This window comes from Rhinatrema bivittatum, chromosome 3 (assembly GCF_901001135.1).
Source record: "Rhinatrema bivittatum chromosome 3, aRhiBiv1.1, whole genome shotgun sequence".
NCBI lineage: Eukaryota > Metazoa > Chordata > Amphibia > Gymnophiona > Rhinatrematidae > Rhinatrema > Rhinatrema bivittatum.
Genome location: NC_042617.1, coordinates 485,240,327 through 485,266,390, shown reverse-complemented (window position 1 = coordinate 485,266,390; position 26,064 = coordinate 485,240,327). Strand labels below are relative to the sequence as shown.

At 43.2% G+C, this 26,064-nt stretch overlaps 1 protein-coding gene across 2 annotated transcripts in view; it reads right to left on the bottom strand.

The window, feature by feature from the left end:
• The window catches only part of TNFRSF21 (TNF receptor superfamily member 21), a 146,962-nt gene extending 129,119 nt beyond the window's left edge, over window positions 1-17,843 (bottom strand). The window contains exon 1 of one of the 2 annotated variants that reach the window (XM_029596053.1): window positions 17,379-17,843. In XM_029596053.1, the coding sequence (XP_029451913.1) occupies window positions 17,379-17,480 (102 nt within the window). In that variant the 5' untranslated portion in view covers window positions 17,481-17,843. The remainder of the gene's footprint in view (window positions 1-17,378) is intronic. The other variant, XM_029596052.1, reaches the window with a different exon arrangement.
• Between the last annotated feature and the right edge of the window lie 8,221 nt (window positions 17,844-26,064).

Genomic DNA, 26,064 nt, shown 5'->3' with positions numbered 1-26,064 from the left:
AGGCAATATCTCCACAAGTTGCATTACAATTTGTCTTAACTGATTCCCAAATTTCTGTCCAGTGTTTCATCTCATGTGAAATGTTTGCATTTACTTTTATATTTAGTTCACACCTCTCTCATCGGTAGCTCGAGGCAAGTTACATACAGGTACTTTGCTATCCCTAGAGTGCTTAGAATCCAGGGTTGTATCTGAGGCAATGGAGAGTGAAGTAATATTACAAGGAGTGGCAGTGAGAGAAGCGGGATTTGAATCCTGGCTTCCCAGGTTCTCAGCCCATTGCTGGCTAACGAGTTGCACAGTATTGCAGAGGGGCCAGGCATTTGTGCATACCAGTAACAAACATGTGGCACAAAAAAAAAAAAAGGCTCACCGCATCACATCTAACTGTGGAATGAGTTGGCAAACAACATGCACACTCTAGTTAAGATAAGGAGCACCTCTACTTTCTGCATCTGGTTTCATGAACGGACAACGTGAAGCTTGGAAAGCACTTAACTGAGAATGCTACACAACACCACAGCAAAAGCATAAAAGCCAAATCATGCAAAATACCACATAAAGACATCAAAAATCGTAGGCGCTTCTCATGCATGGGTTACAATATATCCTTACTTCAGTTACTGCTTATTAACAAAAAATATTAAAGGTATAGTTGTGTGTGCTAACAGATTCATATTTAGCTGGATAACTAATACACTTCACATCTGCAAAATTAAAGAATAGCTTTAAAGCAATGGATCCAATACTTTAAAAATTTAATACCCAAGGTTTATGGTAAAGGGATATATCAGAGTACAGAGCAACAGCAGTCAAGTAAGGGGAGAGAGCAGAATAGGAGATTTGGACCACTTTTCTCTCCCTCCAGTCTAGCCCTTATTTCTTTGTACCCTCATCTCTCTATTGTACAGTGGTCAGGAGACAGAAGTCTTGAATGCTGTTCAAGAGACAGAGAAACATAGAAATGATGGCAGAAAAGGACCAAATGGTCCGTCCAGTCTGCCCAGTAAGCTTATGATAGCCATGTAGGTTACCCCATGCTCATCAGTTTCCCAGACCATAAAAGCAAAGGCCTTCGCTGGTTGCTGTTTGAATCCAATTCACCATTTACCCCCGTGCTTACCAGTTTTCCCACACTGTAAAAGTCTGGGCCCTTGCTGATTGCTGTTGAAACCAATTCCCCATTATGCCTTGCTGTTGAAGCAAAGAGCAATGTTTGAGTTGCATCAAAGTATCAGTTTTATTGGTTAAGGCCAGTAACTGCCGCATCAGCATATTACCCCCATACTTGTTTCCCCAGACCATAAAAGTCGTGGCCCTTGGGTGCTGTACGAATCCAATTCCCTTCTCCCCCTGCCTTTGAAGCAGAGAGCAATGATGGCGTTGCATCAACAGTATCAAGGCTTATTGGTTAAGGGTAATAACCACCACACCATCAAGTTTCTCTATACACTCTTTTCTTCTTTCCATCCTTTAGCCTTTAGGGATCCACAGTATTTACTCCATGCCCTTTTGAATTCTTTTACTGTTTTGGCTTTCAATACCTCCTCTGGAAGGGCATTCCAGGCATCCAAGACCCTCTCTGTGAAGAAATATTTTCCGACATTGGTTCTGGAGGCATCCTCGGAGTTTCACTTCATGACCCCTAGTTCTACTGACTTCTTTCCAATGGAAAAGATCTGACTTTTCCACATCATTAAAACATTTTAGTTATCTGAAGGTCTGTATCATATCACCCCTGCGCTTCCTCTCTTCCAGAGTATACATATTCAGATCCTTCAGTCTCTCCTCATAGGTTTTCTGATACTGTCCCCACACCATTTTAGTAGCCCTCTTCTGGACCACCTCCATCCTTTCCCTGTCCCTTTTGAGATAAGGGCTCCAGAACCGAACACAGTACTCCAGGTAAGGCCTCACCAAGGGACTTGTACAAGGGCATCACCACCTCCATTTTCTAACTAGTTATTTACACATACACAGCTGATCTAGGGTTACCAACTGGATCCAGATGTTCAGGAAAGGTTGTTCCAGTCCTGGTTTTACCCCATTGCATGCAGGGAATTGTAGCCTTGCTTTTCTAAAGGAAGTGCAATAGGGAAATCAGAACAACAATTCCCTGTGTGAAATGGCATAAACCAGAACTGGTCACCACCTGTCCTGAAAATCTGGAGCCAGTTGGCAACCCTAAGTTGGTCCAAAAGGCAAACTAGATTCTGAAGAGAGCTGCGATACGTCCATCAGCCAAGAGGCGAATCCTTAAGACATCAGATGAGTAAAAGAGAAGAGGGAAGCTATGGGAAAGTAAAAGCCGGGTAATATACATAAAGGGTCACAGAATCTCTGCTTTAGAGCTCCTCTCCAGAGATGGCAATTTTCTGTTTTGGGGTTTTGTTTTTCATACTGGGTTTGAGGGGAGGGAGAGAAGGAAAACTGTTTCTGAAAGGTTCCGGTTTTTATTTTAAGACCTTCACATCTTTACCCCTCTTGCCTCATAAATGGCAATGAACATGGTTAATAAGAAACTCAAGACTTGGCTTTTCTGTTGAGCCTTTCCCTGTTCCTAAGCCAATAGCTTGACTTAGAACTGTTCCCAACTCTACTGTGATTAAACAAACACTAAGTACTCATACATTATAATGTGATGGGCTCCTTGCCTCCCTCCCACACCTTCTTCTGTAAAAAGTTATTTATCTCTGTTCTCCCCCCTATATTTCCTATCCCCAGTTTTGCACCCCTGTTACAATGTAACTTTTTGCTTCTTCAGTCTGTGTCTCTTGTTATTTGGTTACGGTTAACCGCTTTGTTCGATGTAAACAGAGTTGATTTGATTTGTATCAAGAAAGTCGGTATATAAAAGCCTTAAATAAATAAATAAATAAAATAATGCAAGCTAAGAATGGGCTGGAAGTCAGCAAAAGAAAACCATCTATTTTAACCAGATCTTTCACTCTTTACAACAATCTTCCCTTTCCTGCAAGCCAGACCCCAGGAGTTCACAGTTTACTTCTTGCAGATTCTGCACTATTTCTTTTTTTGTTTAGTATTGTTTCCACAGCGTATCCTGTTATTGAAGTTAGACTGAATCTATAGTTGTGTCCAGGCAGTTGAACATGCTTAATGCTTCCTCCAGACATTCATTTTTTCATTGGTGTTATTTTGTTTTCCTTGGAAATGAAAGGAAGTAAAAACCTGTCACATTTTTCATTTCATTTTGAAACAAATGCACATCTACTTGTTCCTTTCTGGTTGGATCAGATGTGCTGGCTAATAGAATCACCTTTTCAAAGAAGGTTTATCCGAAACTATTCGATCAGACAAACCTAATTAAGCTCTTTAAGGACATGACAAAAAGAAGTGGATCAGGGAGGGGCATTAGATGTTGCCTTTCTGAAGGTCAGTTAAGGCTCCTGACACTACTTGCCATAGACGACTTGCAAACAAGCTGGAAGGTATGAGAGCAGGACAGAAAGTTGTGAACTGGGTGAGAAACTGGTTGAGCAACAAAAAGCAGAGTGAATGGTAAATGGAGTCCACTCTGCAGAAAGTAAAGTGGCCAATGATATCCTAGGGCTCAGTGCCAGGGGAACAGTTCTTTTCAATATCCTTATTAGCAGCAGTGCAGAGGGACCTGAGAAAGCAGGCAGGCTGATGCAATACAGTGCGCTCAGTTGAGCGCACCGGTTAACCCGTAGCGGATGCGCATTTTGGACACACATCAGCAACCACTTATGCTATAAGGGGGATCAGCACATCCAAGACGTTTGCCCAACCCGCCGCGAAGCTAACAGCACTCATCACATGTAAATTCATGTTGATGAGGCTATTAGCTATTCTTTCCCCCCCCCCCCCCCCCCCAATAAAAAAAAACAAACACGGAGGTGCACCCAATGTGCACAATTTCACTCTCTAAAATTAATGCCTGCCCCAGAACAGGCGTTAATTTTTGAGCAGCCCAAAAAGTGTACAGAAAAGCAGAAAATTCTCCTTTTTGTAAGTTTTAAAAAATGTTTTTAAAATTTGCCAGCAGTCAGGAAAAAGAATGCTCAGTTAACAAGTGTCCCTTTTCCTAACCTGTAGCTGTGCACAGATTAGGAAAAGAGACACTCGTAAAATTGAGCGTCTGCTGCTGAGGAGGCACTAGGGATGCACAATTTCCCCTAGCGCCTCCTTTTTACCATGGCAGCCAGTTTAAATATTAAATCGGGTGCCCCGGAGAGGTCGATTGGTGCACGTTAGGAGTGCGGGCGCTCAATCATGAGCGCCCGTTTTCCCCATGCTGATATTGCTTCTGCCTGAAAATGTTTGTAAATGATGCAAAACTCTAAAAGAGAACAAAATGCTGAAATGGATCGTGAAAGTAAAAGAGGATTTGAAAAAAAAAAAAGAACAAAACTGAATGTTTAAGGATATGGAGAATGAGCTTCAAAGCTCAAAAGTGTAAAAGCACGCATTTGGATGTAAAAATCCACTAGCTATATATAGTTAGGACAGCTACAGGAAACTGTAAACAATAAAGAACTAGAAGTAATCATCTTAGATGACCCAAGAGTACAGAGAAGGGCTACCAAAATGATAAGGGGAATGGAACAGCTCCCCTATGAGGAAAGACTAAAGAGGTTAGGACTTTTCAGCGTGGAGAAGAGACGGCTGAGGGGGGTTATGATAGAGGTGTTTAAAATCATGAGAGGTCTAGAACGGGTAGATGTGAATTGGTTATTTATTCTTTCGGATAATAGAAAGACTAGGGGGCACTCCATGAAGTTAGCATGTGGCACATTTAAAACTAATCTGAGAAAGTTCTTCTTCACTCAACTCACAATTAAACTCTGGAATTTGTTGCCAGAGGATGTGGTTAGTGCAGTTAGTATAGCTGTTTTTAAAAAGGGATTGGATAAGTTCTTGGAGGAGAAGTCCATTACCTGCTATTAATTACGTTGACTTAGATAATAACCACCGCTATTACTAGCAACAGTAGCATGGAATAAACTTAGTTTTTGGGTACTTGCCAGGTTCTTATGGCCTGGATTGGCCACTGTTGGAAACAGGATGCTGGGCTTGATGGATCCTTGGTCTGACCCAGTATGGCATGTTCTTATAGTCTTATGAGTAGCCAGTTAACATCATAAAGCAATCGAGAAAGCTAACAGTATACTTGGGTGGATAAGTAAAGGTATCATCAGCAGAGAGTACAAGTCGATGGTAAGATGCCACCTTGAGTACTGTTTTCAGTTATGAACGCCATACCTTCATAAAGAGTGAGAGGAGGGAAGTAGTTTAGAAAAAATGTCTACTAAAATGATATGAATGTGCAACACAAATCTTGCAAAAGAAAGGCTTAACACACTCAAAACGTACTCAAAGGGCGATATAATAAAAATGTTCACATTTGAAGGCTTCAATAAGATGTAGAAGGAGTGAAATTTTCCATAGATCAGGAATTTCAAGAAAGAAAAGGGCATAACAAAAATAGAGAGGAAAGTACGGCAGAAGCAAAGAAAACACACTTCTGTACTGAGAGGATGGTAGATGCTGGAGCAACCTACCAGCAGAGGTGGTGACAGAATTCAAGGACACTTGGGACAGGGGTAGGTACAGGGTCAGGAGGTTGCAGAATTGTAAACAAACCCCTCTTCACTCACAGAACAGCAGCAGCAAGAAGCGGTGCAATAAAGAGAAAAGGTATAGGGAAAGGAAACACGATTTCACAACATTGCAAGTCACAGGGTAGCTGAAGTGGAATCGGCAAGACTGCAACTCCCCAGAAAACAAAGAGCAAATAAAGGATGCACAACCAAGCGACACTGGAGCCCATGGAGTAGCCAAACGGGAACCAGTAGGTTTCAATTTCACAGCAAGTTAGTGGTGGTCAGCCACCATTCCGCAAGGTCAAGCAGACTTTAGGCAGCTGAATGTTTAGACCTCACCACGATTCATTTTGGTTGCAGTTTTGATCATTGCAAAAGCTTGATGGTAAGAAAACAGGGTGAGGGCTGGGAGTCAGATTAAATATGTATGGCACATCTACCCAGAATGGGGGCAAATCAAATAGGAACACAACCAAGACTGACTTTAGCCAGGCAGACTGGATTTTATCTGCCATTGTCTTCTATGTTAAAACTCCCAGGTCGTTAGTTTTCCCAACAAGCTTGCATGGTTTACTGTTTTCTTCTAAAATGGCATGCACCATGAGGTGAGAACAGAAACACGATTGTTTCTAACACAGGAGCCATAAATAACCAGATGACATCTACCTGACAAGCCTTAGGGCAAAGGATTGAAGCAGTCTGAATTCAAGCCCCACCCCTAGATGATGTCATCAGTGATGGCTTTAAGACTGAAGTCAGCCAGCGGCAGCAGGTCACCTCCAAAGGTGCTTAACCCTTCAAGCACGCCTTGGATCAAGTTCAGAGGGTTATAGGTTTTCTTGTGGTGTGTTGTAGGGGCATTATTGTCTGGTTTGGAGGGGGGGCAATGAGGTTTAAGGGAATGGAGAGTTTATCGCTATATTACATTGTGCTTGTATATGCTGTCCTACTTCAGAAAGGGTGACTTACAAAGCAATAAAATGTAATATTATAAAATATAAATCAATTCAATAAAATTCAACATGACAAAATATAATCAAAATTTCAAACAAATGATCATTCCAATCCCCCTCAACTAATATCCCATAATTATTAATCCACCCAGAAACTCCAACATCAGGCAAAAGAACCTAGTCCCCTTTGGGAGAAAATAGCCCCCAGCACAGGACCGACTCTTCTACCCCACTACTAGTTCGGATGCCACCAGGCGAAAGGAAGACATAGCCCTCAGGACATATACAGAGTCTTCAGTAACATGCAACTTTTCTCTCATGCACACTAACTGCAAACACTGAGGAGTTTTATGTAGGAGTGTTTCAAAATTAAATTTGCAGATTCTGTGGCCTATTAAATGCCATTAATGGAAATGGATATGGTCACTGAAGACAAGGTGAAGAGCCCAGAAATGTCTGTCCACATTTTATACTTGCATTCCACCTTTTTCCCCCCCAAGAAAGGTGACCCAAAGTGGTTTATATAAAAATAATACAGCATAAACACAATAATAATTAAAAATCCCTAATACAGATATGCCCGATCCCTATATTCTTACTGGGGAACATGGCATGCCATATCACACAGCTAAACATAACAGTTGATATGCGGGCAATAAATATTTTACATAAAATTGAAACAATTTTAGGTGGGTTACAATAGTAACAATCATAAAATTCTGAATTAGCTTTAATATTTTATGAAAATATGTTTGCCTTTTGTGAAGGATATTTTACTCTTAACAAGGCTGTAAAGTCTTAGTAGTGTTTTGTGCTAGATTCTTCAAGGTTTGTCGCCCACCCTTTATTTACGGGAAACTCCGGAATGAATCAGGCCCTAGCATTCTCGCTCGCTTGAGGGAGCAACCACCATCACTTTGTTTCTATTGACATGAATGTTCAGAAACGTTTCAAGGCCAGCACATGCAACGTGTTTATGCACTTTATAGGGCAAATCTTCTATACGATGCCTGACTTAAAAAAATATGTACATGCTTTCCAGCCCTCAGAAAAGCAACCAAAATTTCACACACACAAGATACCCAAATACACTGTATAAAGATCAGATTGTTACGCAGTGGAATTGTTGCTTAGTGGTTAGAGCAGTGAGCTGAGAACCAAGGAAGCCAGGGTTCAAATCCCACCGAAGCTCCTTGTGACTTTGGCCAAGTGTCTTCAACCTCCACTGCCTCAGGTACAAACTTAGGGGCCGATGCAATACAGTGCACTCAGCCAAGCGCACTGTATAACCTGCAGTCGGACGCGGGTAGAATAGGCGCTAATCAATCCCCTAATGCAATAAGGGGATTAGCGCATATTCAACGTGCGTCCAACGCGGAGAGAATCCAAATAGCGCTCATCACACGCAAATGCCGCTATTAGGCATTCACTCCCATGCAAAAAAAAAGAATGTGCATCTCGGACATATATTTAGCGATCAGCTATTAACCCCTGCCTGGAGCAGGAGCAGGCGTTAGTAGCTGAGTGCAGGCGTTAGTAGCTGAGTGCATTTAAAACAAGTACAGAAAAGCTGAAAAAACTGCTTTTCTGTACTTCCTTCTACTTAATATCATTGCAATATTAAGTAGGAGGAAAAACTTGAAGAGTCAAAAAAAACAAAACAAAAACACACCACACTTGACAGTCAGGTGCAGGAAACAGATGCTCAACTGACAAGCGTCCATTTCCTGAACCCCTGCCATCGGTTTTCCTAACTGGCAGACAGCCCAGTTAGGAAAACCGATCGGGTTCTCATTAGCTAGGGTCGCACGACCCTAGCGCCTCCTTGCTAAAGCAACCCCCCTAATTTAAATATTGCATGGCACGTTAAGAAAGCGGGCGCTAACTGTTCAGCGCCAGCTTTCTACGCACATTTATTGCATCGGCCCCTTAAGGGGCTTATTTACTACAGGTTTTTGTCCCATTTTATGTCTATAGGAAAAGTACTTAGTAAATCAGGACCTTAGACTGTAAACCCCTGGGGACAACGGGGTGAGGGCTGGGAGTTAAATTAAATATGAATGCACATCTAGCCAGGACAGGAGAAAATCAAATAGGAACACAACAAAAATTTACAAAAACCAAGTCAACTGGATTTATCTGCTATTGTCTACTATGTTAAAACTCCTTCTGTAACTGACCGTAATCCGCTCTGAAGTGGCACTAAAAAGGTGGGATAAAAATGAGCAATGGTGCACCAGAGGCATGCCTATGTGCAGATATTTTGTAAGCTTATAGCCACACCTCCCAACTATGGAACTCCTCTTTCTAATAAAAGTACTCAACACACTTTCAGGTGACTAAAAATCCACTTATTCAGGGTCAGTCGATCTACCTGCCTAGCTCTTGAACTAAGCCTTTGAAAAATGTAATTCTATATACCCCCCATCTCCAACCACAAGGACGTGCCCTTCTCACCCACGTGTCTGCGACCAGCATTATGCACTTAGCTTGGCCTACCTTGACAGCATGTAACTGGCCTAGGGTTACCAAATTGTATTTAGACCATGACTGGACACCTGAGGACTGGGAGGAGGCAGTGTCCCATTCCTTTCCAATATTAGCATACATTTGCGTATATTTGTCCCCTACTCCTGTCTCCTCTCTTTTCCCTCATTCCGTATACCTCAACTCTTTCCCCTCCCACTGCCCCTTATCTCTCCCCCTCATGTGCCCTCCCTTGTCTCTTTTCCCATCTTCTCCAGGCCCTGTGTCCTGTCTCTCCCCTCATCTTTTATACCCACCTGTCTTTTCATCCTTAGCCCCTGTGCCCCACTCTCTCTTCCTCCAACCTCTCTTATGCTCTATTGACTCTCCCCCATCTCCATCCCCTGTGCCAGTCCCTCCAGCCAGCCCCTTGTGCCCTCCTGTATCTCTCCCTCCTTCATCCCGTCTCCCCTTCCTTATGGCACCACTGGCTCTCTCATCCAGCCCGTGCATCTCCCTCTCTATCCCCAGCCCCAGCCTGTACCCCCCCCCCCCTTCATCTCCATTCCCTGCATCCTTATTTTTTTCTCCCATCCCATTTTTTTTTTGCCTCCTCTGTGCCTCTCTCCCCCCTCCGAGGCATTCTTGAGCTATGCAGGAAGTGCTGCTAGAGCAGCCGAGAGGAGGGAGAGATTGAGCTGTGTTCCCATCCCCTCTCCCCACAGCTTCCAATCACAGTAGAGGGAGGAGCTGGGGGAAGAGCCAGAGAGCAACTGCTAAGGAGCGTGCGCTTAGGTAAGGTCCCGCCCCCCACTCCCTACAGCTACCAATCACAGCACAGCTCCACTCTCATGCTGTTCCTGCTGCCTTAGTGCCCCCCCCCCCCCCACCTGTAAACAGGAAATGGTGCAGAGCAGTCTGGGAAAGGAGCTGCCTGCTGCAGGAGACAGATTTTTAGTGTCCGGTCAATACTTCCCACCGGGCACTGTACAGGTGAACAGAAAATTGGACTGTCTGGTTCAAAACTGGGCAGTAGGCAACCCTAAACTGGCCTGCTGCAGCTTTCCTGAAAACGGAGTACCAAATACCCAAAACAAATTCTACACTAAAACTAAAATGTTGGGGTTTTTTTTGCTAACAAGATGGTTGCAGCTAATGCTCCATGGATTAGACAGGTCTTCCTTCTGCAGAGTATACCACAGGTGAGTAAAGAGGCAGAAGACACATCATCTCTTATGGTTCAGTTTGTCTTATGGACATTTATCACCATAGTTGTTAGTACATTTTTTTTAATTCTCCTTTGGTGGCTACTTTCTGCTTTTTTCCAATCAGACTGAACCTTTAAAATATAAAATAAAAACAGTCAGACAACATACTGAAAAGCTTCCTTCTCCAGCAATTCCTCAAGTTTATATATAAACTAATGCAGCTTCTCTTTACGCCTTTTCTCCTCAACTCATTGTCCAGAGCATATTTAAGAATTTCCTCCAATTTTGTGTTCTTATAAGAAAATCTAGCTACAAGACCTAATTAGCTTTGTTGTTTTTTGTTTTTTTTTTTTACAAAGATCTCATGTGATATTTTCAAGAATTTGTCTGCTAAATACAACCACTCCAAGTGCCAATGTAAGCAGAACCCGAAGGCCTGACTTTCTAGGTTTCTCCGTTCACTTCACCTTCCAGCTTGTGACTCTACAACTGTTACAAGACACTACGGGAAGGTGTTACAAGAAGCTTTCCTGGGATGAATCACTGCTAACAGAAGCTTTCAAGAATCATTCATCAAAAAGTGATACTTCCATCTTCATTCAATTACCTTAAAGAGGCAGTTAACGCAGCGATGTTCCTACCCTGTACCCAATACTGTAAAACTCCCACCCCTAACAATGATACTCTGCTATTCTGAAATTACACAGTCACCTCACACAGGGCCAGATGTGCTAAGAATTTTTCCCTTTCAGCACATTTGGCCCCTTGTCCTACATCAGTCTGAATAAAGATGCACATCTATCGGGTTAAGCTCTTACCTTCTGATTGTTTGCAAAAACCTAAAACGTACTCTGTCATATAATGCAACAACAGAAAGGATCAACTTTCTCTTAAAAGAAGAACGGGTGTTCACAGCTCCTGGGAGGAAGCCCCAGGCATCAACACAACAGCGGCACTTACTAGCCGCCTCAAAATCAGCTCTGAATCAGGTTTCTAAGGGAACCAGAGTCTGAGCCTCTCTACCAGAGGAGTGTCACTGATGGATGGGCTAACTAGGAAAAAATGAAGGGAAATCCCAAGCAGCTACAAATAAAGGTTCATTGGTGCAGGCTCTGACTGAACTGGAAGCCCAAAGGAGGAGAAGGAAGGTGCTGGTCCAAAAGAAAAAATTGAAATAAACTCAAAATGTATTCAGATGTGTAGTGTTCACATTTTTTGAGGTTGTACATAGGTCTCAGGTTCTACCCACAGCAAGGGAAGCCTGCTGGACCAATCAGCCCTCTCCCCCTTCCTCCAGCCAATACATTATTCTTGCACTATGGCTCTCAGTATTTTAGATTCCTTTTTAGTTAAAATGTTTAAACAACTTAAGCAAACATCACTCAAATCACCTCAGTCTAATAAATGAGTTTATACAAGCTACCACCATGCAAGCATTATTGGTCCTAAATTAAAACATTATTAAAAAACAAAGACTGGGGAGGCAAGTTTGGTGATGCCTTCCAACCCTACCCCTCACCCACCCAGTTCTTGCTTTTCTTACACAGGGGCCGAGCCCACTGTATAACCCACAGTCCAATGCTGGTTGAATAGGCGCTAATGAATCCCCTAATGCAATAAGGGGATTAGCACCTATTCAAGACTAGTTCAAGGCAGAGTGAGTCTAATACAACTAATCACTTGCAAATGCATGTGATTGAGGCTATTAGCATTCACTCCAGATGAAAAAAAAGTGGTTAGTCTAGGACCCACATCTAGGGCTCAGCAATTAACGCCTGCCTGGAGCAGGCATTACTTGCTGAGCGCTCCTTAAACCAGTACAGAAAAGCAGAAAAAACAATGCTTTTCTGTACTGCCTCCTACTTAATATCATTGCGATATTAAGTAGGAGGAAAAACAAAATTAAATAAAGTTAAAAAAAATAGAAAAAAAAACACCACTGGCAGTCGGTGCAGGAAACAGACGCTCGAATGACAAGCGACGCCGATCAGGTTTGCGTTAGCAAAGATGTGCTAGGGGCGCGCAAGAAACCCTAGCACCTCCTTACTAACGCGACCCCCTACTTTAAATATTGCATGGCACCCCTCCTGGAGGGCCTGTGGCACATTAAAGTGGGTACTGAATGTTCAGCGCCCGCTTTCTGCGCATATTTATTGCATCGGCCCCACAGATGGTTAGTGGCACAGAGGCCTGATTCCTTCAGCTTTAGCCAATTAGATAAAACATTCTGGGAAGAACGTAAGCATCATGTGTATTTGCAGATGTTTTGAAGTCCGAGGATCAGGTTTTTGCAACATTTTTTGCAGATCTGCTCCACTGAAACTACCTCTTCCTCAAGCTAATCCCACCTTTAACCCACAAGGTTTCATTCTTCCCATTCATGGCCTTATTGTTTTAACTCAGACACGGAAAACAAAATCAGGCTAACTAGACTAAGCTCAAAGGAGCAGGGACCATATCTCTTATGTACTTGTTTAAAGCAATGCATATGCCTCAGTGTTATACAAATGTCAATATTATTAACATTTTAGGAAAAAAAGCAGCAACTCTGTCTGGATCACTACAAGCTTTAGAAAAAAAAATTTTACTAACAAAATGTTCTAAGATCGGAGGGGTTTTTTTGGGGTTTTTTTTTAATTCATTAAGAAATTTTTTTCTTAGAGCCATTTATAAATAAATTCAATACCAATGAGGAAAACATTCTCAAATTAAGAGGATGTGCATTATTTTCAGATCATTTTGATAGTTTTCATAGCTATTAACCAACAAATTGTATTACCCTGTATTAGATGCAATAATTTCACTGACAAAATGGTTTCTAATCTTGAAATAAAGAAATAATCACAAGAGCCTTAATAGCTTATTGGATTAGCTGAGGGATGCATTGCCTTTCACCTCTAGATCACCAGCTGAAATACTCAGGTCAGTAGTGGGCAAAAAAGCTTTTATAATAGTCTAGAACTATGCGGAAGGAGTTGCTAACCTCAGTTGAACTCCCAGTGAAGAGGTTACCACATCAGAGGTGCCATCTCAATGAGTACTCATTGAATCCTTGGTCTGTCAGTGGAGAATGCCAATCAGCAGAGTTAACCTCTCTTTCTAACAGTGGGTCATAAAAGCAGTCGCCAAACAACTACAAACAAGTCTGGTTTTCAGGTTACAGAAGACATCTATTAACCCAATTCTCCAACACTAAAACATAAGAACATAACATAAGAAATGCCATACTGGGTCAGACCAAGGGTCCATCAAGCCCAGTATCCTGTTTCCAAGAGTGGCCAATCCAAGTCGCAAGAACTTGGCAAGTACTCAGACAGATCACAAACTACTGATGCTTATTAATTACAGTCATAGAAGTTTACGGATTTATCCTCTAGGAACTTATCCAAACCTTTTTTAAACCCAGTTTCACTAACTGCTGTAACCACATCCTCTGGAAATGAATTCCAGAAATGAATTCCAGAGCTTAACTATGTGCCAAGTGAAACTTTTTTCTTTAATTTGTTTTAAATGAGCTACTTGCTAACTTCATGGAGTGACCCCTAGTCCTATTATCTGAGAGAGTAAATAACTGATTTGCATTAACGCGTTCAAGTCCTTTCATGATTTTGTAGACTATCATATCCCCACCTCAGTTGTCTCTTCTCCAAACTAAATGGTGCTAACTTCTTTAGCTTTCCTCATAGAGCAGCCATTCCATGCCCCTTATTTTGGTTGCCCTTCTCTGCACTTTCTCCAGTGCAGCTATATCCTTTTTGAGATGCAGTGAGCAGAACAGCACATAGTGTTCAAGGTGCAGTCTCACCATGGAGAGATACAGAGGCATTATGACATCCTCCATTTTATTTTCCATTCCCTTCCTAATAATTCCTAACATTGTTTGCTTTTTTCATCGCCACAGCACACTGGGCCGACAATTTCAATGTATTATCCACTATGACATCTAGATCTCTTTCCTGGGTGGTAACTCCTAAAATAGAACCTAACATTGTGTAATTACAACAAGCGTTATTTTTCCCTATATGCATCACCTTACACTTGTCCACATTAAATTTCATCTGCCATTTGGAAGCCCAATCTTCTAGTCTTGCAAGATCCTACTGCAATTCATTACAATCCGCTTGAGATTTAACTAATCTGCATAATTTTGTGTCATCCGCAAATTTGATCACCTCACTCATTGTACCCCTTTCCAGATTATTTATATATTAAAAAGCACTGGTCCAAGTACAGATCCCTGAGGCACTCCACTGATTACCTTTTTCCACGTAAAACCTGACCATTTAATCCTACTCTCTGCTTCTTGTCTTTTAACCAGCTTGCAATCCACAAAAGAACATCACCTTCTATCCCATGATTTTTTAGTTTTTTTTTAGAAGCCTCTCATAAAAATACTTTATATGCTGAACATTCATTACATTGAGCGGTTATGCTGGTTTTAGAATGTCAGAAGATAATGTGACTCCTGAGGCAGGCAAAGCATTTGTCGAAACACAGGCCTATGTCAAGTCAGGTGGGTGAAATATTGTACACAGCATCAGTGACAGCAGATAGCACCATGAGTTGAATGACTTATAATTGAGTTTCCAGTGTGAAGAAGAAATTAAAGAGCTAAGGTTTTATATTATTTTGGCATTAAAGTTGTTCTAAGATTTTTTTGAAACAGCACACTGGCCCAGCATATGAATATCAAAGGTGTTTTCATCTGACACTGTCCGTAGCCCATTGCGCGGCAAGAGACAGGTTATTGAAAATGTTAGCACCGTTTGTCCGATGCTGTGTCTATATGAACTTTTGCAGGGGAGTGTTATAGAGAATGGTACACATTGGGTACTTCTGATTGCTTTTTTGATATTCGTAGAAGGGGGGAGGGGGGGATCTCTGCTTTATTGATACAGAACATTATTCATTGTGGACATCCTGAAAGCAAGATTCAATCTGTGAATGCTCAAGGCCCTTGGTTATGAACCCCCCAGCTGTAGCACCACCATCCATGCTAGGGAATTCAGCTTCTACTGCTGCCCTCATGGCACAGTTTGTGCAAACTAAAATTAATGTAGGAGCAAAACTTTTAAAAAGCTTGTTACTGTTCTAAGAAGCTGACAAATGTAACACACTGTGACCATTATTTCATCCCACCTCACCACCCTGCACACCCTATTTAAATCCCATCTCAAGACATCTTTTCTCCCTTGCCTATTAACACTAAGTCTTACCTTGATCTACTACCATACGGTGATATTTTACTGAATCTCAGACATCTGAAGACATGCTGGGGTTGGTGTCTCTTATTAAAATGTGTTCAGGTTTACCAAAAGGCCCATGAAACAAGTTCAGCAAAGAAAGTTTTTTTTTTAAAGTAGATACCCACATGGTGAAACTTTTATATATCATGAAGCACCTGCCATGGGATGTCTAACTTATTAGAAAGGAGTAAAAGGACTGCTATAGAATGTTTAAATACTAGTACAGGCAGGAGTGGAAATATAGTTAGAAAAGTTAAGCATCTGCCAAAAATACTACTCACTTTGTTCTCAATTTTGCTTCTTTGTGGTTGCTATTTTGCTTTTATGGTTTAGGGGTTTTTTTTAGTGTATTTTGCTTCTTTTCCCTTATTTTTAAATTTTCTGCTTTTCTGAACTTAAGATGCTTACAAACCAGGTGACACGGTTCCGGGGGGGGGGGGGGGGGGGGGGGGGGCAGTTCTATGTAGAAGATTTTTTTCAATAAATTGTTTTTTTAAATGTTAAAGCTGCACCACCAGGAAAACACAAACATGAAGGCAGAAAAGATCATACAGACTATCTAGTCTGCCCATCCACACCAACTAACTGAGCTCCCATAGCCATCAATAAATGATCCAACTGCTTTTCCATTATATAGGATACCAGAGAGATTAAATTCCAGTTTAAAATCAGTCAAACAATGTTATCATCTTTATGCCCCCTGGTATTTTACAATACATTGAATGGGACTTTAAAATATTTGTAAACTTTAAAGCCCAATGTATGGATTTACTTAAAAATGGTGTGAGCAAGAAGCCAAAAGAAATTTATTACAATAAAAACACGATCTGCACGTGTACAGAGTTTAGCATGCCAAGTCTTTTAATAAGTTCCGGGACAACCATTTATTCTTGTGGAATAAGTGGATGTCCAGGAACTTATTAATAGACTTGGCATGCTAACCCTGGCCTTACAAAAAGTGCTGACTCAATATTAGCTGCTGACTCACTAAAAAGGATGCAGATAGAAGAATTAAAAAAAAAAAGAAAAAAAGGGAACTCCTGGAAGACCGGGCCGAGTTTCCCCAAGCCTCCGTCATCACGGGAACCACCGAGGAGGAGAGAAACTAAACGCCCTACATTATAGGAAGGAAGGGAAACTGCCGTTGCCTCACAAACGTCAAGAGTGAAGCAAAAAGCAGCAGACACTGGTTTCTTCTAGGCGCATCCTTATTACCATATCAAATACTGCATTACATGAGATCTACAGACACCACAGGCAGCCCAAGGAAAACCCAGATGAGCAAACTCGCCAAAGACGGCAATCACGTCTGCTATATCTATCGATGTAACCGATCTGATAAGGTATTTAACCTTGAAGGTCGGTATAGAAAAATGCTAAATAAATAAATAAATCTACAGCGTGGAACAGTCTACTCTCTCCCACATACTTGCATTGATTAACAGAGACACAAGAATTCTTTTTCCATTTTAATTTTTTTAGTCAACCCCTTCGCAACTAGCAATTGTTTTAGAGCCAGATGTGTCTCAGGATTTGCCCCCACTGTGCCCGTATGGAAATAGTTCAGCCCCACGTGTGGCACAACCGTCTCCAACTAACTACAAGCGCCGGCTGACAGATCTGTTTGCCAACCACGCCCAAACTTGACACTACTGTATCTGACCCCAGACAAACCGCTTTTCTGGTCGTTCTCGGAGCACTGATGCCAGGCTTCGGGGAAAGCGCCTGGCATCACTGCGGCATCGACCCGGTCCAGGACTCACATCGCCCCAAAATTCGGATCAGAATCGCCAAGCAACTACAGTTAACCAGGGCTAGGGCTAGCCAGCCCGCGGGCCGTGTTTATGTGGGAATGCATGCGAGAGAAGAGGCAGCGCAGATGGTGATGGGCGCCGAGCGCACACCGGGAAAGCTACTTACGGTCAGGAAGCTGCCAAGCATCGCGGCTCTCGTTCCGCCGGCGTCCAAAGCCAGCAGGGCTGAGCGGCGGCAGGAGCAGGCACCGATGCCGGGAGAGCCCATGTCCGCAGCCGGCCAGGTTAGAGAGCAGGAGCAGCCGCGCAGGGGGACAGAGACCGGGCGAGCCCGCTGCCCGCGGCCATGGAACAAAAGCCCATGGACCGCCGGGAAGGAAACAAAAGAGGGAAGAGACGCGGGGCGCTCAGAGGCAGCCCCGTTGGAAGCGGGCCGGTAGGCTCTTCGGGAGGAAGAGGAGGGTTGCAGCCAGGGCCATGCTGAAGCACCGGGCAAGGGAGAGGGCGGAGGCACCAGCCCAGCGCCTATGAAACGGGCACCGAGAGCCGCAGGTGAAAAAAGAGCGGCCGTGGAGGGGCGGGTCTGGCTCTGTGACGCCACAAAGAAGCCGGGACGCACGCCACCGCCCCCCAGCGTTCAGAGAAGAGAGTGCGGCGGCCCCTCTAGTAACTGATCGCTCGCGACCTGGCGCCCAAAGCAATGCCCCGGGTGTGCGGCCGGCGCATCGCATCAACTGGCCGTATTAATGTGATGATGGGGGAGGCCTCGCTAGATTTCACAGCTTCGGCGCCTGATACGCATTTTCCTTAAAAAGTAATACTGAAAAAAAATAATTGCACTTCGATATGCTCTCTCCCTGCAGGTGATTTTATTCTGTAAGCGCTAGGGAGTTCGTTTTTCGGGAGAGTTCAGGCGGTCTTCGTTCTGTGCCACAATGCATGGTAAACAGAGAAAGGATAGCAGCGTTTGCCCAATCAGTGCATGCAGTGCATTGTCTGAAGAAGGCACCGGAGCAGACCCGAATGCCTGCAATGTAATCTGAAATATTTACTGTCCCTATAAAGACATGGTTTCTATCCAGCTACTTGCTTTTCCATTGCTTCTGTATTAACTGTAGAAAACCTAGGAAGCATTGATGAGATGTGATGAGAGTAGACTGCACTCTGCACAGGGGGGGCGGTATTACAGGGTCAGTTGTGAGCATGTGCCAGTAGGCTGGAACCGCGCCCGCAGGAGGCACGCAAGGACACCTTCAGATACGCAGTCCACGGTGTTCAGCCAATCAGATTGTTTCACTACATGCCTCTTGCCTGTGGTATCCGGTGGACTGATTTATTATAAAGCACCTACAAAGTTAAGCTCCTTATAGTAATACACGGTGCACAGTATGTTCAAGAGTATTGCTGCGCTCAAATTTGGCCCATCAAAACAGATCATATCGTTTCATGCGTCTCCCGCTTCTTTTGGCCAAACCTGCGCCAGACATTGACAAGGTAGACGCACCAACAGCAAAACCTATCAATTTACAGACAAGCCGCAGGGGAGATTTATGTAAAGACAGCAGATTCAATACATGAATGATAGAATAATATTAGTGTACAAATATTCTCCTAACCTGCTGTCTGGTTACAGACTGAAATGTAGGTCCAACAAATTCTGTGACTATGCATTTGCAAGTCAAAAATAATATTTCAAGTTATAAAGGAAATACTACACATTTTTTGGACATTAACTATTTCAACTCTAATTTTTGAAAGTTTTTACATGTGAATGCCTGCTGCCCACTAGGGACAAGGACTCCTATTATACATGTCTTTAAATGTCATGCTAAAATAGATGTAAAAGCTTCCAGAAACACAAGGAACCTTTGCATACCCCTTTATAGGGTCAGTGTAAGAACTGAACTATATTTTCTCCTTTTTTTTTAAACTAAAATTGAAATAGTGAATAAGACATTGGAAAAACTGTTGAAAGAGAACTGGATTAGGAATTGTTTTCAGATTACTCCAGAAGTTGATTGCAAATTCACCTCATATGTTTACAGATTTACTGTTTATAGAACAAGGAGAGAGCCGAGGTTTTCTGGTTTTACTTGAGGGATTCACCTGTTTGTGCCAGTGGGGGATAAGTGAATAGGACTCTGCACTGTGAAGAGCGGTTGTGAAATGAGGGAAAGGGTGAGAGTGACTGTCTGCTAATCTCTGTTTCAGTGAGAGAAGGAAGCCTTCTGGGTATTAATGAGGACAGTTCAGGGAGTGACACGCACACCTCTAGTTTCCTGGCTACTGAAGTAAGTTAGGAAAGAATTCATCATGATCTAGTTTCCATTACGTATTAGGAATGCCACTTACATATACCTTTCACTTCTTAATTTGGTGTATTTTTGTTATGGTGAAAATAAAATCAAGCATTGTTTAATTAAAAGTTAATTGTGGGGGGCCAGCTGGATAGTTAGCGGCAGTGCAGTCTTGCGGAGGACCTTGATTCAAATCCCGGGTCAGGTCCTCTGCACCCCAGGCCAGCTGAGGTTGGCGATGCCACAAAGCCAGCGCTCACAGACCCTGAGGCCAGGTAGCTGTAGCCATTGTGCAACTGCGACACCTAGAGGCTGACTATAAGGCCCCTGACAGCAGAGTTCTGGAGAGAGCCCAGGGGCAGGACCCTCAGCCAAGGACCATCACTGTGATGACTGGGCTAAATGAGTTAGGGGGAATATAAAATAGGAGGGAAAAAAAAAACAACCCATAGTTGGAAAATGAAGGCTTTTGAATCCAAAACCCACTGAACTGGAAATTGAAAGAAGCAGAAGGAAACTGCATATCTTTCCTCCCAAATGAAAAATGAGAGCTACATTATCCTGTTGGCAAAGCCGAGAGCTGTTCATGTCTAAGCCCAGCATCAAGTGCAGCATTTTATTTGCTGTATTTTTTTATTTACTAAATAGGTGCAGAAGACTGTGATAGACTAACAAACCTTTTTTTAAAATAAAACTAGGTGTCAACACAGAATCATTTTTTTTCAGTCTTATTTTCCTTTGTTTCTGCAGTCTTGAGTGTAAGTATATGATAGGAAGCCCTTTGTTAGAAATCCAAAATGATGCTCGCTCTGGCGCAGACCAGTACCAAAGACCAGTGCCAAAGACCAGAAACTAGCCAGGAGCTCCAGAATGCAGACACAGAAGACATATTTGCTACAAGGGATGGAGGCACCAGCACAGCAAATGGAAGACTTAAAAACAATTATGTTCGTGACGACGATTTAAGACCTGGGTGAGCCTTTAATTCAGCTAGTGAGAATGCAGGTATGTGGGAGGTTATCATTAAAGTACAGCCCCTCCCTTTGAGGAATCTGGCACGGCTGTCCCCCTAAGAGTCTTTTTAACAGCTCTCTTCAGAGAGCTCAGGGGCCGTCCCTTTAGGGTTGCTGAGAGTCAGGAGGTAGAGAGGAGTTTTGTTTGAGTTGGTTTTTTTCAGGCCCAGTCAGAGGAGCCAGGCAAACCCTGCCTGGCAGTTCTGACCAGGGTTGGGAGGTGGTTTCCTAATCCAGTCCACTCACTGGCTGGCTAGGATTTTCCCTCTGGATCTATTTTCGGGTTTTAAGAGTTTAAGTGGTAGGAGCCTTGTGAGAGCCTGTACACCAGCTGAGCTCAGGGCACGGGGAACTCTTGTGTTTGGATTTGTGCAGGCTATAGAAGACCTGCCCTCCAAACCCTCCATGAGGATGGCGGTGTCGGTGGCCTACTGCAAGGAGGAACTCCGGTATGAAATTCAGTTGGGGACAAAAGACTTTGATTTCAAGATCCAGGAAGAAATTTTGGCTGCCCTTCCTTCCTGTCTGAAATAAAGGGAGCTGCTTCCTTCAAGGGGATCCCTCCCACCAGGGATCCAGAAAGAAGAAATAAAGAGACTGTGAGGTCGGGCAGGCTGCATGCCTGCCTGGCCAGGATAATATGGCGCCAGGCTCGCTGATGCAAGCCTGGCTGCTGCTGTGCTGGGGGGGGGGGGAGCTGTTTTGTGACCGGATGGTCACCCGAGCCCTCGTGCAATTTGCTGCACTGGGATTGGGTGGTTCTTTGAACCACATTGTGGAGGGAGTTGATTGGCTCCCGATGGGTTAGTGAAGGGGAGGGGGGAGGAGGTGATAGAAGGATTATGTGAATCCTCCTGTTCTGCCTCTCTTCAGGGCTGGGCATCTGGCTCTGCATCCCACCCGCCCGCCCTTGTTGTTACTGTTTGTTGTTTGGGGCCTTGTTGTTGTCGCAGCTGTTGTAGGGGGTGGCGGGTAGCCCGAGCCAATTGGTGGGGGGGGTTATGTTGTGGTAACTGATGCCGGACCTGAATGGGGGCAGGTCAGTGGTCCATAGCCAAACAACTGGGTGCAGTTGTGGCTGGTACGGCTCCTTGCTGAATGGCGGCGGGGGTCGATTTATTCAACTCCTTGCTGAATGGAGGCGGGGGTCGATTTATTCAACTCCTTGCTGAATGGCGGCGGGGGTCGATTTATTCAACTCCTTGCTGAATGGAGGCGGGGGTCGATTTATTCAACTCCTTGCTTGATGGCGGCGGGAGTCGGTCTCTTCGACTCCTTGCTCGATGGTGGCGGGAGTCGTGGAGATGTGAAAAGGGGCAGCGCTTCATACAGGCTGGGACAGCCTAGGGAGCGTCCCTGGCAGGCTGGGACAGCCTGGGTTTACATGTTTCAGGCTGGGATAGCCTGGGTTGCCCATCTTGCTGACTTGTGGCGGATGGGAGAAAGGGGGAATTCAAGATGTATACATTTGCCTGGCTCGGGCTCCGGAGTGTTTAATAAAGCTGCGGCCTGTTGACTCCCAAAACAGTGTCTGTGAATTATTGATTGTAAGGGGGCGGGCTTGGGGCAGAAGCGTTGGTCCTGGGTGCCCATATTATGTATAAGAGCTAAAGAAATCCTGAAGATCTACTAAACCATGAGCAAGGGAAATCAAACAACACTGTGGACAACCATCCGGTGTTTTCACCATCTTGGGGGGAGAGGGAATATTTACTCTCTGTGGCATAGATTTTTTTTTTTTTTTTTAATTTTGTTTTTTATTGAATTTTCATTATCATATAATGACAACAACATTTTAGGAAAACAAAACAAAAAATAACATGAAATACAGACGGATTAATATATATCTCCAATCTAAATAATGCAGAAAATTAAATTAAGTCAAATATTACAGGAGTAATATTACTTCTGTCTCTACATATCAAGGAATAGACATTTTTATTTATAAGAATAAATGGAGAACCATATAAAAGCGGTTCATAAGAAAAAAACATTTTTAGGAATTGGCAGTTTCATCTAGTACAGCAATTTACTTTTCCTTCCATGCCCTAGATCCACATGAAGACATTAAGAATGTGAGTCCAGGTATAGACGCAGCTGTTGAGGATCTGATCCTCAACGGCATAGATTTTTTTATCAGATTGGAAAGGGGTTTTTTTTTGACCAGTGTGAAGCCACCCTGCCCACCTGGGAGCTCCACATAACCAAGCCCTAGAGAGTGGATGATTCCCTGGCCCTGATATGTGAGCCCTGCACAGACAGAGGAAAGAGACTGTAAGGAAAGAAAACAAGAGAATTCTGTGGTGCTGCACTTTGAGGTATTGTGTCATTCATCACCGTTGTTTGAACAGTAAAGACTTGAACTTTGGACACTAACTCGGTGACTCCAGAGTATTTCATTTTGCACTCACTGCAGCCACCAGGAGACTAAGTCCCCTCTCCCAAGGGAACACAAAAGAAAAGGAAAAGTGTAGAAAGGTGCCCCCCCCCCCCCCCCTGTCACATTAAGCCCTGGATGTAAATATCTCCCCCCCCACGACTCTCACCTCACCAGGATCTGGCCCTGGAAGTAAGAGAGATTGTGAAAGAGCTCGCTGGTGAGTGGGTCTAGCCCCAAAGAGAAACACATTCTTTTATACCCCCCCCCCCCCCGCCCCCTGCAGGATAGACACACTGGGGTGGGGTTACTTGTATTTATAAATCTTCATTTTATATTCTATTTAAACCAGATTACATTCAGGTATTTTCCTGTTTATAATCTTGGTTTGTACCTAAGGTAACTTGTCCAAGGTCATAAGAAGTAGCAGTAGGATATGAACTCTAGTTTGTAGTTTGTTGCTTTAACCACTAGGCTATGCCTCCTGTTGTTGTGAAAGAAACAGTCCAAACAGGAAGGACAGAAAAGGGGAGCATAGGCTACTCCCCTCAACAATGTTTTGAACAGAACATAAGAAATTGCCATGCTGGGTCAGACCAAGGGTCCATCAAGCCCAGCATCCTGTTTCCAACAGTGACCAATCCAGGCCACAAGAACCTGGTAATTACCCAAACACTAAGAAGATCCCATGCTGCTCATGCAATTAATAGCAGTGGCTATTCCCTAAATAAACTTGATTAATAGCAATTAATGGACTTCTCCTCCAAGAACTTATCCAAACCTTTTTTGAACCCAGCTACACTAACTGCACTAACCATATCCTCTGGCAACAAATTCCAGAGCTTTATTGTGCGTTGAGTGAAAAAGAATTTTCTCTGTTTAGTCTTAAATGTGCTACGTGCTAACTTCATGGGTTATTTTTCCCTATATGCAACACTTTGCACTTGTCCACATTAAATTTCATCTGCCATTTGGATGCATGAGATAAATTTGCATGCACTGCCTCCATAGCATACAAATTTTCTCTCATGCATATTCATTGTAGACATCCTGAAAACCCGACGGGCTGGGGTCCTCCAGGACAGGCTTGGGAACCACTGCAATAGAGGGACCACTCCAGAGAGGTGACCGGGACAGCAATGGCTTCTGTTTCTGTCTAATCAAAGAATTGCCTCTATTTGCAAGACTGAGGACCTCAAGAATATGGCTTGATACCACTGGCTGAATAATACAGAGTAGCTGGTGCAGCTGAGAGCTTACATGAAAGTTCATCGGTTTTCAGCTGCATTATTTAATTATTATGTACTAGTCAAAAGATAGAACTGTTTTATATTTAGATTCTTTTATTTTTATTTTTAGATTGTATTATATGTATTTTAATTTAATTGTAATCTGGTTTGATTTTAATTAGAAAGGTGATATAACAAGAAAAAAAATAAACACCTGAAGCCAGCTACAGAGTGAAAAGGGCTAAGCTTGTCCTGCTTCTGGTTAGAAACAAGCTAGAATTCTGGTGCAGTTGAGCAAAACACCACCATAAGGCCTAAAGTTTTTATAAGAAGACCTTGGAACACGTGATCAGCGCTGAGGGGGATATGATAGAGGTGTTTAAAATCATGAGAGGTCTAGAACGGGTAGATGTGAATCGGTTTTTTACTCTTTCGGATAATAGAAAGACTAGGGGGCATTCCATGAAGTTAGCATGTGGCACATTTAAAACTAATCAGAGAAAGTTCTTTTTCACTCAACGCACAATTAAACTCTGGAATTTGTTGCCAGAAGATGTGGTTAGTGCAGTTAGTATAGCTGTGTTTAAAAAAGGATTGGATAAGTTCTTGGAGGAGAACTCCATTACCTGCTATTAATTAAGTTGACTTAGATAATAACCACCGCTATTACTAGCAACGGTAACATGGAATAGACTTAGTTTTTGGGGACTTGCCAGGTTCTTATGGCCTGGATTGGCCACTGTTGGAAACAGGATGCTGGGCTTGATGGACCCTTGGTCTGACCCAGTAATGCATGTTCTTAGGTTCTTATGCTGTGGAAAATACAAATTTAATCCCAGCTACCCCTCTGAAAATTCAGCTTAACTCTGGACCTACCCTCTATTTATTGTCATTTCCGGAAAAGAGCTGACATTTTTAAGCTCATTCTGAAACTACAACTTTAGAGCAGGGCTTCCCAAACTTGTCCTGGGGATCCTACAGCTGGCTGGGTTTTCAGGATATCCACAATGAATATGCATGAGACAAATTTGCATATCATGGATACTCAGTGTATGCAGATTTATCACTTGTATATTCATTGTGGATATCCTGAAACCCCGACTGGTTGTGTGGTCCCCAGGACAGGTTTAGAAAGCCCTGCTTTAGAGATCCTCACTTTTCTTCTGTGTTTTCTCCTTTGAAATCAAGATCATCTTTTATCCTGCTGGGGCCTCTTCAATCTCAAATTCAAATGTAAAGGGCCCAATGGACCCTTCACTAAGGGTTATGCCTCCCCCTTTGGAGGACATATTGAGATTGTCAGAGTAGTGAGTGGACTGAACCATTTGCTCTGACCCTCACCTTTAGGAGTGGCCACAATGGTATAGTCCAGAGTGTTGGTTAGTGAAGCCAAGAATACTCTGGATTTGAGGGAGACAGAAGTGCAGACTAATTTTTCTGTAGGAGTTTGGAATTTAAGGAAAGGAGAAAGTCTTTCTTCTGTCCTCCATCTCTTCAGAGTACTATAGTGCAGTGGTTCCCAACCCTATCCTGGGGACCCCCCAGCCAATCGGGTTTTCAGGATATCCACAATGAATATGCATGAGAGAAAATTTGCATGCACTGCCTCCATCTCTCTTCCCTGAGAGAGAAGGGAAAGGTGCCACCATTGTTCCTGCTAAGCCGTGTGTGTATGTGTGTGTATGCACACAAGTTGTAAACCCAACACACAGCAAAACATAACATACACAAACAATTCTGATATCATTTGCATTATACTGTCTTGTGCACAAATTTGAACTCAATTTATAAAAAGTTGCATGAAAGAACATTTTTTTGCACATAGCCTGTCAAAAATGAGAGGAAACACTGGGTGCCACCAGGTGTCTGTGTATATTATATGCCAGACTGGATAAGAATCTAGAGAGGGGATGTAAGGGGGAGCAGGGCCTGCCTC